At 53.0% G+C, this 18,055-nt stretch overlaps 1 protein-coding gene and 1 long non-coding RNA gene across 5 annotated transcripts in view; one reads left to right on the plus strand and one right to left on the minus strand.

Annotated features, from left to right (window-relative positions):
* Window positions 1-18,055, plus strand: part of VIPR1 (vasoactive intestinal peptide receptor 1) — a 111,098-nt gene that overhangs the window by 73,870 nt on the left and 19,173 nt on the right. For 2 of the 4 annotated variants that reach the window (XM_020872428.2, XM_070455496.1), the window contains exons 1-2: window positions 5,807-6,028; window positions 17,565-17,673. In XM_020872428.2, coding sequence (XP_020728087.2) covers window positions 5,951-6,028; window positions 17,565-17,673 — 187 coding nt within the window. In that variant the 5' untranslated portion in view covers window positions 5,807-5,950. Of the gene's footprint in view, window positions 1-5,805; window positions 6,029-17,564; window positions 17,674-18,055 lie in introns of those variants that run through there. The other 2 variants (XM_070455494.1, XM_070455495.1) reach the window with 2 other exon arrangements.
* On the minus strand, window positions 670-5,643 carry LOC139031213 (uncharacterized). The gene is made up of 2 exons (XR_011483618.1): window positions 4,607-5,643; window positions 670-2,674 (listed from the first exon to the last, which is right to left on the minus strand). It is a non-coding gene; the product is annotated as an uncharacterized lncRNA (long non-coding RNA).

The raw sequence follows: 18,055 nt of genomic DNA on the forward strand, positions 1-18,055 counted from the left end.
TTTAAGTAATCCATCTTAGAAAAATAGTTAAATAACACCACAGAATGCAGTCACCAGAACTCTGACTGTGGAAAGCCAGTAGTCAGGACCCCATCCCAATTTCTTCCAAGGAGAACTTGCAAGGAAGAGAGGCAGAGAGATGGAGGGAGACGGTCTTGAATTATAATATGTGAGCCTTATTTAAACAAAGAACTGGTAAAAAATAAAAACATTTATGAGGCAAAGAATGAAAATTAAATAATGACTATTTAACGCTGTTTAGGAATTTGGGTAGGTTGGGGTGGTTAGCATAAAAATGGCATTGTGTAATAATGGTATTGTGGGTCTTTTTTTTTAGTTCTTATTCTTTAGAGCTACCTACTGAGATATTTGGGCTTCCCTGATAGCTGAGTTGGTAAAGAATCCACCTGCAATGCAGGAGACCCCAGTTCGATTCCTGGGTCAGAAAGATCCACTGGAGAAGGAAGAGGCTACCCACTCCAGTATTCTTGGACTTGCCTTGTGGCTCAGCTGGTAAAGAATCCACCTGCAATGCAGGAGACATGGGTTCAATCCCTGGGTTGGGAAGATCCCCTGGAGAAGGGAAAGGCTACCCACCCCTGTATTCTGGCCTGGAGAATTCAGGGACTATACAGTCCATGGAGTTGCAAAGAGTTGGACACAATTGAGGGACTTTCACTTTCACTTTTACTGAGATATTTACAGGTAAAATGATAGATCAATGACGATTTAAAATGATCATGGTTGGGGTGGGGTCACAGAGGAGTTCCTTCTGGAGTCATCCTTGTCTGTGCCCAGAATAGGCGTTTCCCTAGGGTAGGACCATGGTCTCCTCTTCCTCTGTCTCCTGAAGCAGGAACTCTCCCCTGCCTTCATTTTCCATGACTCAGTCTCCTCTCTGTGGTAGCTGCAGACATGCATCACTTGGATCTCCTGTCAAGAAAGAACTTGCCATTTCAGCTGAGAGCTGAATTCAGTGAGCTGACAGCCTCTAGGAGTAGCACCTTCAGGATCCACCACAGCCTTTGAGGGGAAGACCTGCTCTTCCCAGATGGCCCCCAGACACTGACTGCACACAGGGTTACTAAGGCATCCGTGTGTCACCTTGGCTGTGCCTTCTCCTTCTTTGTCATTCACAGGATCTCCTCCTTTGTCATCTCACAACCAATAATCCTAACTCCATTCAGCATCTGATCACTGGAGGGCCTGAACTCATGCACCCAGAGTTGGCAACATCACCTTCTCTCTGCCTCCACCCATTCCTGAGCTCTAAACCCTAGCCTCCAGTATCACAGGATGGTGTAGTCCATTTCAGAAGCCATCCCTGGCCTTTTTCATTTCCCGATCTCGCAAGTCAGAACAATTCTCTATCATCTGTACTCTATGAACTTTGTTTATTTTCCTAGTGCAGCTGCAGCATCATGAGAACGTCCCTCCAGTCCACCACTCAAGCAGTGCTAGGTTGCCCTAGAGGGGTCGCCAGTGTCTTAAGTCACTGTGACATCCCCAGGACTTATCACAGGGCCAAGTCAGTGGAGGTGGTGATACAAGAGGGATGAAGGAATGCTATTCCCTGCAAGCTGTTACAGACAAGATGAAGGGATTATTGCTTCTTTAAGCAACGGGCCTCTCCTGCCTTCCACCAAACCACAGCTTAGAGTTAATAAGCATCTGCTGGGGAAGTGGTGGGCAGCCCCTCTGGATGGAGGTGTCTTCAACTCAGAAACTCAGAAAGGGCAAAGCTTGCTTGCATCCACCCAACAATGTGGACAGCTCTGGAAGGGGCATCCTGAGCAGTGACTCCCCAGGCCAGTTCCTGGTTTCTACCATGAAGGCCAGGCTGTGCTGTGAGTGCCTGAGCAGGGAGCCTTCAAGTAGTGCATGCCCGACTCGACTCAGGAGGTGGGAGAAGACTGGGGGAGGCAAGCGTGGCACCCGCTGCTAGGATGCGGCAGGCAGCCAGGAAGCCAGGCAGGCTCCAAATGAGTAACTGCAGATTCTTTCCTGCCTCGCCTGTCATCACGGGGAAAGGCAAGTGACTCTCTCTCTCTTTCCCCCTACACCCCTGCACCCCTCGGATTCCTGCATCCAGAAGGGAGGTGGGGCTTGGGCCAGAGACTAGAGACTGGTTCTAGGGATCCAGGAGGAGAAACCACAGAACAGAATACTCCTGGAGAAATTCATTCAAGAGGACAGGAAGGAGCAAAGGGCAGGAGGTGGCTGCAGCCCCCTTCCCAATCCTGGCAAAGGCCAACTCCAGAGGAACTCGGGCTTCAGACAGGGTGGGGGATGGGAAGTGGAGATTCCAGTCTCTGCTTCCCACACCCTCAAGTAGTCTGTCTCCCTGCTCCCCAGCCCCACACACCTCCAGTTTCAGATATCCCTCCCCAACCCAGGAAGCTTCCCCAGACCATCAGGCAGGTGGAAGGATGGTTTCATCAGTTCCCAAGGACTCCCCAGGAGTAGGCCCCTGGGAGACCTCTCAGTGCCTCAGGACATAGAACTGGACTTGCAGGAACAACGGATCAAAACAAAGTCAAACTGACTCGTGGTTGCATTTTTCAGGTTTTTGTTTGTTTTTGCTACTTTCCCTTTCCTGCGCCTTCTTTCACTTCTGAAGTTGTTTTGTGCATTTTGGTAGGTAAGGAAGGGTGGGTCTCCCAGGAGAACAATTCTGAAAGAACAAAGAAGTAATTTTCATTGTAAGGAATCTGCACGGAAACTATTATTCCTTAGTCACCCGCTTCCTTCCTGGGAGTCTGAGGACTGCAAGGGCATCCAGGGGCCCTGCCAGTCACTCTTATTGCCACCAGCCTGCCCGCATAGCCCTCCGGCTAAGGAGGGGGTGTCGTGTGGACACCCTCCAGGAGAGAGGAGAGCAGCCACTCCCAGCTGGGAGCTGTCAGATTTCCACCCCTCCTCCATTTTCCCAGGATTTCCCTGGTGGCTCTGATGGTAAAGCATGTGCCTACAATGTGGGAGACCTGGGTTCAATCCCTGAGTTGGGAAGATCCTCTGGAAGAGGAAACGGCAACCCACTCTAGTACTGTTGCCTGGAAAATCCCATGGACGGAGGAGCGTGGTAGGCTACAGCCCATGGGGCCGCAAAGAATCAGACACGTCTGAGCGACTTCACTTTCACTTCCATTTCCCCCTCCCCCTTCTGCCCCCATTCTGGGCCTCACCAAGAGTCACTTGGCTAAGTGGGGTCTTTGTTTTTTATTGTTGTTGTTGTCTGGTTGCTAAGTCAATTTGACTCTTCTGCCACCCCATGGACTGTAGCCCACCAGGCTCCCCTGTCCATGGGATTTTCCAGGCAAGAATACTGGAATGGTTTGCCATTTCCTTCTCCTGAGGATCTTCCCAACCCAGAAATCAAATCCGTGTCTCCTGCACGTGTCTCCTGCATTGCAGGTGGATTCTTTACCACTGAGCCACCAGGGAAGCCCCAAGTGGGGTCTGGCTGACTCCCTCGTATTCCCCAATCCTCAGCCCCCTCAAATGCACTCTCAAATACCCAAGCTATCTGTCCTCAGAGAGAGCAGAACTTCAGCAGGCCAAAGGACATGACTTCATCAGCATTATTCTGCAGGTGAGCAGGTGGGGGGTGTATGTGTGTGTGTAGAATGGGAAAGGGTTTATGAGATCCAAAGCTCATGGATTTGCCATTCCCATCTAGGACTCCTGGGGCACTGTGCCAGCAGAATGAGGACAAAATTCCACTGCCCTGCTAGAGAACTGAGGCTTGAGTGGGGGTACTGGCTGGGCACAGGGGGAGGCAAGGACCACTGACTCCTGAGCCTAATCTGGCCTCCAGAAGTGAGAATGGCTGAGGAGATGGTTGGTGACTCATTCTTCAAACACTTCCTCCCGGGAGGAATTGAGTCCAAGCCCCAGAATGGACAGGGCAAATGCATCTCCACAGTTCTCTAGTCTGGGGAAGTGCTTCTGTCCTGGCTAACTAATTATATTTCCATAGTTTAATACTTTATATTAGTTTATATATTTATAATAGTTTATATTTAATAGTTATATTAAATATAGCTGATTATATTTCCACTGGAAGGAGCTGGAAATCTAGGGGGAGTACAATAGCTTCCCAGGTCCTTCCCAGGCAAGAGATGCTGCTGACTTATCCATCTCTGTGCCCTGGTGCAGAGAACAGAGTCTGGCACATAGCAAACTATTAATGAATGTGAGAGGAAGGGAGGGTGGGAGGGAAGTGTAGAGAGAGAGGGAGGAGGAAGAGTAGAAGATGAGTAGACATGGAAGGGAAGAAGGAAAGGGAGGGAGGGAGAGAGAAAGCAAATGCTAGCATCCAATTAAGCTGAAATCGAGGAGGGGCTGGACGCTCATCCTTTCCTGGCTTTCCCTTCTCTCTCTATAACTCCATCCTGCTCCATCAGTGGCCAGAGTTCCCCGCGCTGTAGGGAGGGAAACCCCAGTGGGTCCGCAGGGAACTCCGTAGCACCTGCGGGTCACCCAGCGCCTGGAATAGCACCTCCTTCAAACTGCCGCATATCCCGCAGGCGGCCAGGGATGCGCAGCCCTTTCCGCCTCTCCAGAGAACACCGCCCTCCCCCAACTCCCTATCATAGTCACTCACCAGCCACCCTACCCTACTGCCACCACCGCCACCTCCAGCCTCGATCGCACCTTCTAGAACCCTTGGAAAGAGGGCAAGGCAGCCACCTGAATTTGGTCTACAAGAAGGAGACCATTCAGGGCGCTACAAGAAGACCTTTCAGGGCGTCGATGAACCTGCGCCTCATTCTAAAGAAGAATAAACCAAGCCCTGAGGATGCACGGTGGAGACTGGATGGTCCGATGTCAGCCACAGAATCTTGGAAGCGAGGCATCAGAGGCAGGCGGCCCAGGTCAGGGGGTTTCTCTGTCCCTCGGTTTCCCAAGCTGTAACATAGAGAAGGCGGGAGGAGGAGGACTCCGATTGTTTCAGGTCCGATGCGCAGGTTCTGGACTAGCGCGCTGGGAAACAAACCTTCCGTCTCCGCGCGATGGCGCTAGAACTTAGGTTCTGCCTTCTTTCGGAGGTGCTCCGGCCGAGACAAGCGAGGGCGCGGACAAGCCATCCTTCCTGAAGCACGACCCTCGACTGGTCATGAGTGATCCGAGAGCACAGCCGGTATCGAGCGCGCCCTGCTAGGTCGCCAGGGCTCGAGGAAGGCACCAGAGATCAAAGACTCGGGCCTCACTCGCGCCCTAACTTCCCTTCGTGTGGCCTCTCCCGCCCGAGGGATGAGTTGGGGCGATTGAAAATGGATCAAACAGTGAGCCCCACTTATCTGGGGCACTTGCAGCCTAGGACCTTAAGCAAGTCTCGGCCTTCAGCCTGGGGGATCAGAAGTCACGTTTTGTCTTGTAGTCCGGCCCGCCTGCACCTACCCTCCGAGATGCAGAAGTGAAAAATGGGGAGATTGGGAGGCCTCCTAGAGCAGGTGACTCTGAAGGTGAAAGAGCAGGGCGCCCTGGGGTGGGGCTCAAGGGGCTTGCGGGAGTGGGAGATCGCAGTCAGGCTCTTGGAAACGTCTTGAGCCAAGCACAAGAAGAATGGGGCAGGTTGGGCTCTCGGGATTCCCAGGGATGCGGTCCCAAGGGACGAAGGTCTACCCACACCTCGCGGTTGAGGACTGAAGTGTGAGACTGGCGGGGGGAGCGCGCAGACTCCCTACTAGCCGGGGAGCCCCCCGGCCCCGCCCCACACCTGCGCGGCCGCCCTGCCTCTGCCAAGCCCATTGGCTAGACCCGCCGCCCGTCAGACGAGCCCCCAGGGCCCGCCCCCGCCCCCGCCCCCGCCCGGAGCAGCGCCTCACAGCGCCCCGGCCACCTAGGCAGCGCCACTCTGTCAGGCTCCCCGCCGTCGGCCGCGTGGTGCGCCGCCTGCCTGCCAGTTACCGGCGCGGGGCCGCCCGCCGCCGGCTCCGGGCGGACCATGCGCCCGACAAGCCCGCCGCCCGCCCGCTGGCTCTGCGTGCTGACCGGCGCCCTCGTCTGCGTCCTCGGCCCCGCAGTGAGTGTCCGCCGGGCAGCCCCGAGTCCCGGTACCTGGGGGTGGAGCAGGGGTGACGGGAGCCCGGCCGTGTGCTCACGTCTGTGTGGAGGGGGTAAGGGGCGCGGAGCATGCGGTCTCGTCTTCGCTGCGCCTGAGACTGGGTCTAGACCCGAGGGCGGGGTAGGGTCTCCCTCGTGCCAGTCCCTTCCTGCGCAGCCTGGAGCCGGTTCTGCGTCAGAATCTGGGACACTCGTAGAGGGGCGGCGGGAAAGAGCTGGCTCCAAACTTGCCTTGCGTGTAATGGCTGTGTGTTGGCGAAGTCCGTGAATGGAGGGTCGGGGACTGCGGGCCACTGAAATGGAAGGCTGGTAGGCAGTAGGTTAGGGGGAGGCTGTGAGGGTCGTCGTTGTGTGCTGTGCCTGCCGGGAGGTGTCTGTGGGGCATTAAGTTACTTGTAGGAGTGACATTCAGCAGCAGAACAAGCTCTGAGCCCCCGGGGAAGGGGCTTTGGGGATCAGGTGACTGGCAGGCAGACCCTTCCTGTGCCCTCCCACTGAGCAAAGTTGAAAGATACGGAGCCCAAGGTGGAAGGTGGTGGGCAATGAGGACTTGAGGTGGTTTATTGGAGAAGGCCAGACGTGTGCATGGGAAGGGAGCAAACAACCCAGAAGCAGTGGCCACCCTCTTCCTTGCATTTCTGCTTCATCTCCACATGGGTATGTGTGTGTGCCCCGGTACCCACCCATGTGCCCCATGTGTGGGTGTGCCCATGTGTGTGCCTAGTGGAGGGGGGAGGCACTCACCTGGGCGCAGGGCAGATTCTGACTGAGGCAGAAGATGCATGGGTCATCTTCCTGTAAGATCAGGGAAGACCTGAAGACTACCCAAGCCCATTTTACAGATGGGCAAAGTGAGGCCCAAAGATATCAGAGCCACACCTGTCCCCCACCCCTCAGATCTGGACTGAAGCTGATTTCTTTCTATCCCTCCCCTGGAACTTGAGGAATCTGTGGTTGCTGCTTGGGCAGGGCCTAAAACCTGTGGGTTCCAGGTCTGGCACCAGCTCCAGGTTGGCTGGTGAATGGATGGAGTATATGGATCATCTATAGTCTCTTCTGTCCCTTGAGTATCTACCTGACCATCACCTCCACCAGGGCAGGGATCTCTATTTCCATCTCGCTAATGTGCTGCACACTTGGGCTGGGATGCTCATTGCTTGTCCTGGAAGCAGACCTTATGACAGTTGGCATAATTCTTCTCTCAGTGATAGCTATGGTGAGACCCACCTCCTGAGTTCTCAAAGCCCCACCAAGTTCTAGCCCTGAACACATACTCTGGCAACACTTATAGCCTCTCAGGGTCATGGAGCTTCCAGGCCTCACTAGCAACCCTCTGGCTCTCCCACCCCTGAGCTCTGACCACTCAAATTTTCCACGGATGAGCCAGGAATCTTGGGACCACCACTGGCACCACATTCTCGCATTGCTGGAGGCTTCTCAGCCTCGAGGCAGATCGGTTTTAGTGGGGTCCCCTCTCCAGCAACATCTGCCCCCCACCTCCTGAGACAGTTCAAGCCTGGCTCTTGCCATGTCTACCCTCTCCTGTCTTTCCCCATCTTATTTGGTTAGTTCCCAACTCCAGCTCCTCCTCCAGACAGCCTTCCCTGATTGTTCTAACCCACTGTGCCCTTCCCACTCTGACCTCACTCTTCAGCCCTAGCCCGGGCCCTTTTGACCATCCCATGGGATCAAGGCCTAAGGTCTCTCACCCTCCCATGTCCCCTACAGCCCAGTGCAGGGCTGGGCCTGCAGAGGGAGGAGAACGGACTCACCCAGGAGTCGGTGAGGGCAGAATGGAATGAGGGGCCCCTACTTTCCTCTCTACTTCTCCCTTCTCCACCACTTGCTCCCACGCCATATAGACACCGGGCAATCCTGCTTCAGCCTGACTCAGGGAAGCGGGGTAGTGTGTTATCAGAGTCATAAAATGGCAGCTGCAAAGTTCAGTTTGAAGACCCAAGGCCGTTTCACTCCTGTTTATGGAGCCCTGACCTCAGCCTGGGAAGAGGAAATTTCTGAACAGGGAAGCAAAAAAAGGAAAGAAAATCTCCAGTGTCTCAGAAGAGGAAGTCTTCCCCAAGGCCACCCTTCAAGCTTTCCACTGCCCCTACCCACTGGAGAGTAGGCACAGGAGCTCCTCATTGGTAGCAGAACTGCTCAGGCCAATGCCCAGCCCAAGGGCAGAGACAGGAGGTGTCATAGAGAAGGGGCAGGCCCATGCCCTGCCCTGGGAAGATTCTCAGCTGGTAGCAGAGAGCAGAGCCAGTGACCCAGGAGACCCAGCCCAGCCAGATGTGGGGTGCAGCCTTCCAGAACTGGGGCAACGGTCACTCAGAGGAGCAGTCAGGGAAAGCTGCCTGGAGGAGACAGGGTAGTTCCTAAAGAGTTTGGCAAAATGATCCAGCCTTCCACCTGAGACTATGAGACAGCCTCTGTTGGCAGGACCAATGGGCCTTTCCCCAGAAGGAGGAGGAACCCCTCAGCTCCCCCCCACCCTGCCACCCAGAGGCTGGGTTGGCCCAGGGGTTCAGAGAGGCCTGGTTCCTCCGACTTCTCTCTGAGGCTCACTGGCCATCTCCTGAAAGCTTCCCCTTGCCATGGGCATCCTGCCCCGGCCATCTGCTTCCAGCTGCTCCAGGGGCTTCCATGGTTACCCAGCAGTCCCGGCCCCTAGCCAGCCACCTGTGGTGTTTAGGAAACACGGCTACCGAGGGGTCAAGTCTCCCTCTTAAATCAAGTGACAGTGTCAGTTAGGCCTGCCCAAGGCTCCCAGGGGTCGGTGGGGCTATGCTGGAAGATCAGGCTCCCCCCGAGGTTTCCACCTTCCCATGCTGCCCTGACATCCATCTTTCCTGACATTTCTAGAACTTCCATGATGAGTAGCCTAAGCTGTGTCCTCAGCGCACTCCATGGCCATGGCCAGTTGACCTGGAGAACATGTTTCCTCTCTGTGGAAGGGCCTCTGTTTCCTCATCACAAAAAGGAGTGAGAGAACCCTTGGCCCAACATGCAGGGGAAATGGGAAGAGAGGCCAGCTCCACCTTGGCTGGAGCCAAGTCTTCCCTACCCCACCCCATCCCACCCCATCTCACCCCAGCCTCACAGCTGACTATGAAAAGGGATTGGCCTTCCAGTCAGGACTTCTGTGGTAGTTGAAGGATATGGAAGTGCTGTGTGAACTGTGTGGCAGATTGTTCCTTCCTCTGGATCCCCAGCCTGGGAGCCTCATGGACCCTTCTTCAGCTCTCTCTTGTCCCCCTTGCTCAGGGGTTTCCAGGGAAGGCAGGAGTCCTGGGCACAGGGGGTGGTGTGTCCTCACGGGTGGCCAAACAATACGGGGCATGAGGTTCCAGTCCCAGGCAGGTGACAAGCCCTCTTAGGGAGGACTGGATGATGGGCCCTTCTGCATGGTGGCAGCCTCATGGCAATCCAGCCTGAGGAGCCTGCCACTTACAGGGGCTCCTCACTGTGCCCCTCTGGCTGTGGATGCAGGAATGGGGTCTGGGGACTAAACAAAGCCTCATCCCTTCCTCCTTGCTCTATCTTCTCAACCTCCTAGACTCTGCCCTTTCCTGTCTGACCTCCCCAACACAAAGCTGTTCTCACTATACCAAGGAAAATGTGCAGTGTGTGCAAACTCTCACATGCCTTAGATGTATTTCAGAAGAAAAAAAATACAATCTAATCTCTCTGCCACATTATGGGTTTTTTTTAAAAACTTTTATTGTGAACATTTTCAAGCATATAAAAAAATGTAGAGCAAGTAGTATAATGAACATGGAAATGCCTATTTCCGGGAGTGATGTCACCAAAACAGCACTACAGGAATTTCCAATGTTTGTCCACCCCAAACTTCTAGATTTGAAAGTTATTAACCATTAATATTTGTATCATTTGCCCTTTTGGCCGAAGTATTTGAAAATACATCATAGACCAAATTATTATAAGATGCATCTCTAAAATCAACGATATTTTCCTGTATACCGTCATCACTCCTAACAAAATTAACAGGGATTCCTTAATAGCCGATATTCAATAGCCAATGTCCCCCAGTAGCATTTAATCAAGCACCATAAGATGTGTGGTGATATTATCAGGGGAGGAGGGGTGTTGCATTTACTGCAAGAAACTGTCCTGCCTGTGCCGTAATGGGACTGTACAGTGAGCTGGCAGGTGGGTGAGAGGAAGAGCAGGGGGCCTTGAGCAGGTGGGTGGGCAGCAGGCTAGACTTCACTAGACAGGGCTCAATCTTATCTGCACCCCCTCTCTCATGATGTGAAGGTTTGTGTCTCCCGGGAAGTGCCTCTGGCCATCTTGAAAACAAGTTCTTCCTGCCCAGGGGAGGGTAAGAGGGGTGAGGGGAGAGGAAGAGGGGAGAGGAAGAGGTCACCAGCCGACATGTCAAGGACTCATGGCTCCAGGGGCTGGTGCCCTGCTTTCTGCAGTTGATCAGACACCAACATCACCCACAGACACCATGTTTGAAACAGTGTTCTTTCTGCAGTGGTGTCCAGGATGACTTTCAAAAGACAGAGGATTGAAACCTGAGTCCCTACTGCCCCTGCTTAGCAAAGTGACTTCGTGGTAACGAAGGTAGTAAAGGCCCTCTTCGTGGTGATCCTCTGCAAAAAAACCTCAAAGGCTTCGTGGCCCTCAGTAAACCTCACAAGAAGGGCTTAACACCAAGCTGAACTCCTTTGCATTCTCCTAATAATGAGAGCCCTTATCCTGGTATCACCTTGAACTGCAGAAAGTTCTTTCTTGCCCCAGACCCAAGCTTGTGTCCCTATGTCTCCGTCTTTTTCTTACCCTCAGCCCCCCAACACAAGTTCTCACTCCATCTTCCAACTCCCTAGAGTTCAACCTTCCCCAGGATTTTTATTTTTTGGCTGTGCCACCAAAAATGTGGCATGTGGGATCTTAGTTTCCTGACTAGGGGTCAAACCTTTGCCCCTTGCATTGGAAGCACAGAGTCTTAAGCACTAGACCATCAGGAATGTCCAGCCTTCCCAGGATTTGCAGAGACAGGAAGCTTTGGACTATTGGCCAAAGAACGTGAAAATACAGGGAGGGTAAGAGAAATCAGACGGCAAAAGGGGACAAAGGAGAACCAGGCTTGAGACCTCTCCTCTGGTGGACACAGCTGCCACTTGTCAGTGGGAAGGACATTCAGGCTGCCTGGGATTCTGCAAGGCTATCATGCTGGAACTAGGCTGGCGTCTGGGCATGTGGGGCTGGGCTGGGCTGGGGCTTTGGCAACAACTGGTAACCTTTGTCAATCCCCCTGTGTCCTTTACATGTAACTCTCAACACAACCTTGATGGAGGTGGTGCTGTCATTGTTACCACTTCTACAGATGAACTGAGGTGACTTGCCCAAGTTCGCCCAGCCAGGAAGTGGCCACGAGTCTGCTTCCAGAACTCGTGGACTTAACTAGGCTATGCCATCTTATAAGAGTAACTACTTCTTCCAAAGTGGCTATGGCATGCCACATGCTGACCTGGGACTTCAGAGATAGGTTTTAACTAATGAGACGTACACATCAGAAGTGATGGCTCAGGGAATTATCTCACACATGTGCACCTGTGTAGCCACCACCCAGATCAAGCTATTATACCTTCCCATCAGCCCAGCAGACTCCCCTGTTTCTCTTCCCACTAAGATAATCATCTCTACTTCCTTTAGTGCCCTCTGAAAAGGCGGGAGTCTGTTTCTCCTCTTTTCTGTGACCTCGGGATCCCTTGATTTACCTCACCTTCCTGTACCCGCCCCGACTCTTTTCTCCTCCTCCTCTCCTCTCCACCCTTACTTCTTCCTTGACTACAAGATCTGCGACTCCTCACCAGTTCAAACACAAAAACCAAAATGAAGGGGACATCCAGGAAGCTGGTTTGTGGTCTTATGTACCTTTGATCACACTGCTTTCTCTCTGAGTCCTCAGTTTCCTCTCATGACCCTTTGATGCTCCATTATTTCAGTGGTGGTAGGGAAGGGCTTAAGTAAATCGTGAGATGTAACATGGTAATGGAGCCCCTGCTCTCTATGCTCCCTTTCCACAGCTTTTTCCAACTATCCCTAGCAGGGGAAAAGATAAAAGAGAGAGAGAGAGCCCTCCTTTGACAAACAGGAGCATCCATGAGCACCCAGGAGCATCTCAGAAACACAGAGCATCCATGGTGGCCGCCAGGGCTTGGTACCTTACAGGCAGGAATTTCTTTCTCCTGTTTCATTGATTCCAGCCTGTTGCATTTTAGATGCTCTCAGAGACTAGCTGCTCCTCGGAGGGACCCACATGTCCCCACCACCCTGCTTCTGTCTCCCTTGGCTTCTTCTGCCATAGTTCTCTGGCCCTGGGTAAAGCAGGAGGTTCTCATCCAGGCCAGTAGCTGTGGTCTCAAACGTCCCTTGAGGGGAGTTGGGTATGGCCCCCAACACCTGAGGTGGGCTCACCCCTGTCTTGCTGAGCCCCCAGCACCTAACAGCTGGAGCTCCCAGTATCTTCACCCTTTGCCCTACCACCTCAGCCTTTACCCCAGATCTCAGGGGGCTCCCATTGGGAGGAGAAAGCAAGGCTCTGTCCCGAGCCCCTCACAGTGGGAATAGACAAGAAGGGGCATCCTGAGCAGGTGGAATTAACAAGACATGGCTAATCCAGACCCCCAGCTAGACACTCAGGACTATACTCCAAATCCCAGGCAGTTACCTCCCACATGCAGCCAACAAAATGGCAGGAGACACAGGATCAGAACTGAAGGGATGCTAGGGACTTCTTCATTCTTGCCTGAGTCCCTTTTGGGCTCAGGAATGCCTGTCACAGAGAAGGTATTGGGGAACTGGACTGGCCTGAAACTCTCATCTTAACCCAACTGCAAAGTGAGAGCTTCCCAGGTTGTTCACTGGTAAAGAATCCACCTTCCAAGCAGGAGATACAGGTTCGATTCCTAGTCTAGGAAGATCCCCTGGAGAAGGAAATGGCAACTCACTCCAGTATTCTTAGAGAATTCCATGGACAGAAGAGCCTGGTGGGCTACAGTCCATGGGGTCGCAAAAGAGTCAGACACAACTGAACAACTAAACAACAAAGTAGGACTGACTTTGAGCCCCACTTTCTCCTCTCCCCATGAAGTGTCAGGAGACAAGTTAAGAGATGTAGGCAGTGGTAGGGTTTGGAAGGGTTGGAATGCCATTTTGATGTATGGGCTTTGACTCCTAGGACCATCAGAGATTTGATGCAGGAGAATGAGAATGAGGACACAGTTTACAAAGATCCCTCAAGTTGCAGGTGGTGGGGCTGAAAGCTTCTGCACTAGTCCAGGCAGGGACTGATGAGGCCCAGCCCCTGTCCACATCTCCAAACTTGTTTCCTGATGCTTCCAGCACCCCTTACTGAAGCCACATCAGACTTCTTGCAGACATGACTGTGTTAGGCATTTTCCTGCCTCTGTGCTTCTGCACACACTGTTCCTACTTTCTGGAATGTCCTTACTCCACCTCTAATTATCAGACTCTTACACAACCTCAAAGGCCCACCACTACTGCTGATTCTCTGTGAATCCCACACACCAGCTATATCCCTTCCCTGGGGCCAGTAGTGTCTGTATCTGGCTGGGAATTTTCTAATTTTGTGTGTTTGGAGTTCAGGGGGATAATGAGGATGTTTAGAATAGGGAAGTATATAGAAGAGGAAGTTCAAAGTCTGCCTGAATTCCTCAGTGATAAGGCTAGAGGGAGCTGCCCTGGCCCTGTCCTCCAAAGGGCAATGGTTGACCAGATGGCCCGAGGCAAGGCCAAAGAGAGGAATTGATGCTGTCCAGACCAGTGGCCAGAGACTTAGGTCCTTTGGGAAATGTGCATTACTGACTGACCTCTGGTCCCTCTTTGGGTCTCTATTTCCTCCACCATTCTGCAGATGGGGCCCAATACTCAGTCGTGGTGAAAGGAGGACTCCTCTTCTAGACCACCTCCACTTTATTCAGAGATATCCCAGGTGACCCTAAGGGCTCCTGCCCTGCTTCTACATAGTGCCTGTCAGTAGAGATTCTGTTACTGTGCTTCTGGGCGAGCAGAGTTGCCTAGAGAAGTTAACCCTGCAGTCTTCACCCTCAGAGAGTAGCAAGCAGAAACTGCCAGGAGCCCTGGGATGCCCTCAGTGATTGGAAAACAAATGTGTCCTGGCAAACAGCAGGGCCATAGCCCAGGCTTGAGAGGGCTCAGCAGGGACTTCCCTAATGGTCCAGTGGTTAAGACTCCATTCCCAATGGAGGGGGCCTGGTTTTGATCCCTGCTCAGGGAACTAGATCCCACATGCCACAACTAAGAGTTCACATGCTGCCACTAAAGATCCTGCGTGCCACAACTAAGACCCAGTGCAACCAAGTAAATAAATATTTAAAAAAAAAAGAAGGCTCAGCAAATGCGGACATCCTTTGTCCTAGTCTCAGAGCACAAGTCTGGACTCTTGGTTACAGGGACAGAAAACTCAACTGGCTTCAGCCATACAGAAAGGTATTTGAGTCAGAAAGGTATTTGTGTTGCTGGAAGCAGGGTTGGTTTCAGGCATGGCTGCATTCAAGGGCTCAGATAATGTCAAGAGGATCCCATTATTCTCCATCTCTTTTTCCTGACTTTAATATGCAGCTTTCATCACTGGGTTCTACTTGGTAACAAGGTGGTAGCTGTAGTTCTAGCCCCTGCATCCTCTGAGGTTTCCAGTCCAGTGAGCAAGAACAAATCCACTTGCCTAATTGCTTAATCTGAGGTCCCAAGAATGAGCTTCCTGGCTCTGAGGAGTGTGAACTGGACCATGTGCCAGGCACTATGGCCAGGAACACTCTTAACTGGTTTAAGTCTGACTACATGTTGATCCCCTGAGAGAGGGTTCATCAGAACCCATGGACTAGGAGTGGGGAAGGGCATGATTTCCCAGACAGAACGAGGACGTGGCACTGGAAGAGTTGTAAAGAACAATAGAAGGCAGTGACTCTGAAGTCTACTACTTACTATTCATCCTGCTTTCACAGTGAGGAGTACATGCTCATTCCCTTCAGTCATGTCCGACTCTTTGCGACCCCATGGACCTTAGCCTGCCAGGCTCCTCTGTCCATGAGATTTTCCTGGCAAGAATACTGGAGTGGGTTGCCATGCCCTCCTCCAGGGGATCTTCCCAACCCTGGAATTGAACCCGCGTCTCCTGCATCTCCTGCTTTGCAGGCAGATTCTTTACTTGCTGAGCCATTGGGTTTAACTAAAATTGGTTGAGGAGGTGATGGCAGCTGAAAATGGGCAGAAGAGGCGGGCAAGGCTGGGGAAACACCAGAAGGCAGAACACACCCTGTAACTGAGGACAGCAAACTGGGAAGGTACCCTTGAGAGAAGTGTGCTCCAACAAAGCAAGAAAGATCAATGGTGGGACACAAGCTGTGGTGGCCAATCCCTGGATTTCTCTTCCAGAGGCCACCACCGAGATCCCTCTGGCCACCCTTGTTCCCATGCCCCAGCAGGATGATCCAAGCACAAATCCCTTAAGACAAAGCACCATGAGAATCTCCGACACTTTGGGGGAAGAGGGGAATCATGTGACCCAGCACCCAGACCTCACTCACCCATGAGCCATTAGCGTGAAAGCCACACAGAGAACATGGGTTCCATCTCGGGCTGTTAACTCTACCAGTCAATTAGGGTAAAACTATTAGCTGGTAAGTCATTTAAAGGACTCCTCTGGTAGCTCAGCTGGTAAAGAATCTGCCTGCAATGCAGGAGGCCACGGTTCAATTCCTGGGTCAGAAAGATCCCCTGGAGAAGGGATAGGCTAGCCACTCCAGTATTCTTGGGCTTCCCTTGGGGCTCAGATGGTAAAGAATCCACCTGCAATGCAGGAGACCTGAGTTTCATCCTTCGGATGGGAAGATCCTTTGGAGGAGGGCATGGCAACTCACTCCAGTATTTTTTCCTGGAAAATCCCCATGGACAGAGGAGCCTGGCAAGCTACAATCCATGGGGTCACAAAGAATTGGACAGAACTGAGTGACTAAGCACAAGTAATTTAGAAGCTGACATATGGAAAATAACACAGATCTATTATGGAGCAGGGTACAGTTGTTCATATAACTGTTTAAAAGAAAAGATATGAGATTTAAGGTTGTGGTCCCTCTTTGGAGTCATATGCTTACAGTGGGATTGACTTGTCTAGAGCAATGGTTAAAGTCACACCCTCGGTGCCTAGCGGCCAGACAGGGGTCTCCTTAAAAGAAGGAAATAAGGGGAACCCCCCAACATACCTGTGCTCTCCCCAGAATCCTACTGCAAGAAGCCTTAGAGTCATCAGGGGAGGGGGCCAAGGTCCATTTGGCTCATAGGGAAACTGAGGGTCAAGACCTTGTCCCAGGGTGAGGGGGACAAGCTAGAAGAGACACTAAGAAATTCTGATTCTGGAGCAATCTTACGGGACTCTCCCCACAGTCCTATTGGGGACTGTGACATTCTTCTCCCTGGGCAGAGATGAGGAAGTGGGGTGGCAGCCACTTCCCTAATGCCAAAGAGACTGGCAGAAACTGCCACCAGCCCAGTGGATCCTTCACTGAGGCCTTTACCACACCTTCCTCCGCAAGACCTGACTCCCAAGACCTGTTTTTTCCGGCTATTCTTGGGCAGCTCTCACCCCTACTCACATGTCAGCCCCAATGCCAATATCTCCCTGGCACACAGGTTTGACTCTACCCTTAATCCCTGGCCAGGGCACAGCGGAGGGAAGGGAGAAGCATGGGCTTCTCGGTGACCTCTGCAAGAGGAGGCCTGGTTGAATTGTGAGCCATTCTAGAAGGGCCTGTCTTACTTCTTGAGACTTCCCTCGTCCTCACTAGATCTGCCAGAGCTTGAACTATTCAGAAGCTAAGTGGGGTGGAGGATCTGGTCAAGGAGGATTCGCCTCCCTGCCTGGTGACCCAGGGGAAGAAGCACAGGCTCCAGGAATGGGGACAGAGGGTGAAAGATGGAGCCAGATTCCTGGACTCTTCCCAGGCCTGGCTCCGAGGACCAGAAGCCAGGGTCCAACTCAGGACAAGGTAGCACCTGCTGGGCCCTACTCATCCACAGAGACCGAAACAGGGACCCAGGGCTCCCAGCCCAAGCTGGAGGATCCTGTGGGCCAGCTCTGGGCTCCAAGGAGAGGCCCTCTGACCTCTGTCTAGAGTTGTGCCACCCACAGAGACAGTGTTGTTACAGCACAGTACTGCTGGAGCCATCAGAAAGCCATGACAGGGCCCTCACAGCAGAGGGCTTTGCGGGGGACGCTGGACAAGAGTTTGGGGTCAGATCTAGGTCAAGGTCAGGCTTCAGTCTAAGGTCGAGTTCAGACTGGGGCTGGGGTTCAGTCTGGAACTTGGGTCAGTCCGGTGACTGGGCCTTGCTTAGCCCCATGCTCCTGGAGTCCCCGGACGGACAGGTAGGCTGTGGATGAATGAGGCTGACGGGTCCCTCTCCCTGTCTCGTTCCCCCAGGGTGGCTGGGCGGCGGGGCTGCAGCAGGAAGAGTGTGACTATCTGCGGATGATCGCGGTACAGCATGAGCAGTGCCTGGAGGAGGTGCAGCTGGAGAATGAAACAGCAGGTGAGGCCCCTGGTGGCAAGAAAGAACTCTCCCCCCTCCACATAGCCCATCTCCCTCTCACCGTGAGCCCTGCTGCACCCTCAGGTTGAGGCTGCCTAGCTACAGGGCCATCGGACCACATGGTATCTCCCTCTAGTCTTCACTCCCCAATCTTGTGCCCCCCACATTTGGCTCAGCAAACGTGGGGTGAGAATGGAAGGAAATAGAGGGCTTCCTTTAAAAGCTGTTGCTGGAGCCAGACTCAGAAGGGCGGGCAGGATGTGGAGAAGCAGAGAGTCTGGGAAGTCAGAAGGTGCCAAGGCCGACTGCCTGTGGAGGGTGGGGAGTGGGTGTAGCGTTCACGCCTCTCTGAGGTTGGGGGGAGGGCTGAAGCAGTGGGGTG

This window comes from Odocoileus virginianus, chromosome 26 (assembly GCF_023699985.2).
Source record: "Odocoileus virginianus isolate 20LAN1187 ecotype Illinois chromosome 26, Ovbor_1.2, whole genome shotgun sequence".
NCBI classification, from domain to species: Eukaryota; Metazoa; Chordata; class Mammalia; order Artiodactyla; family Cervidae; genus Odocoileus; species Odocoileus virginianus.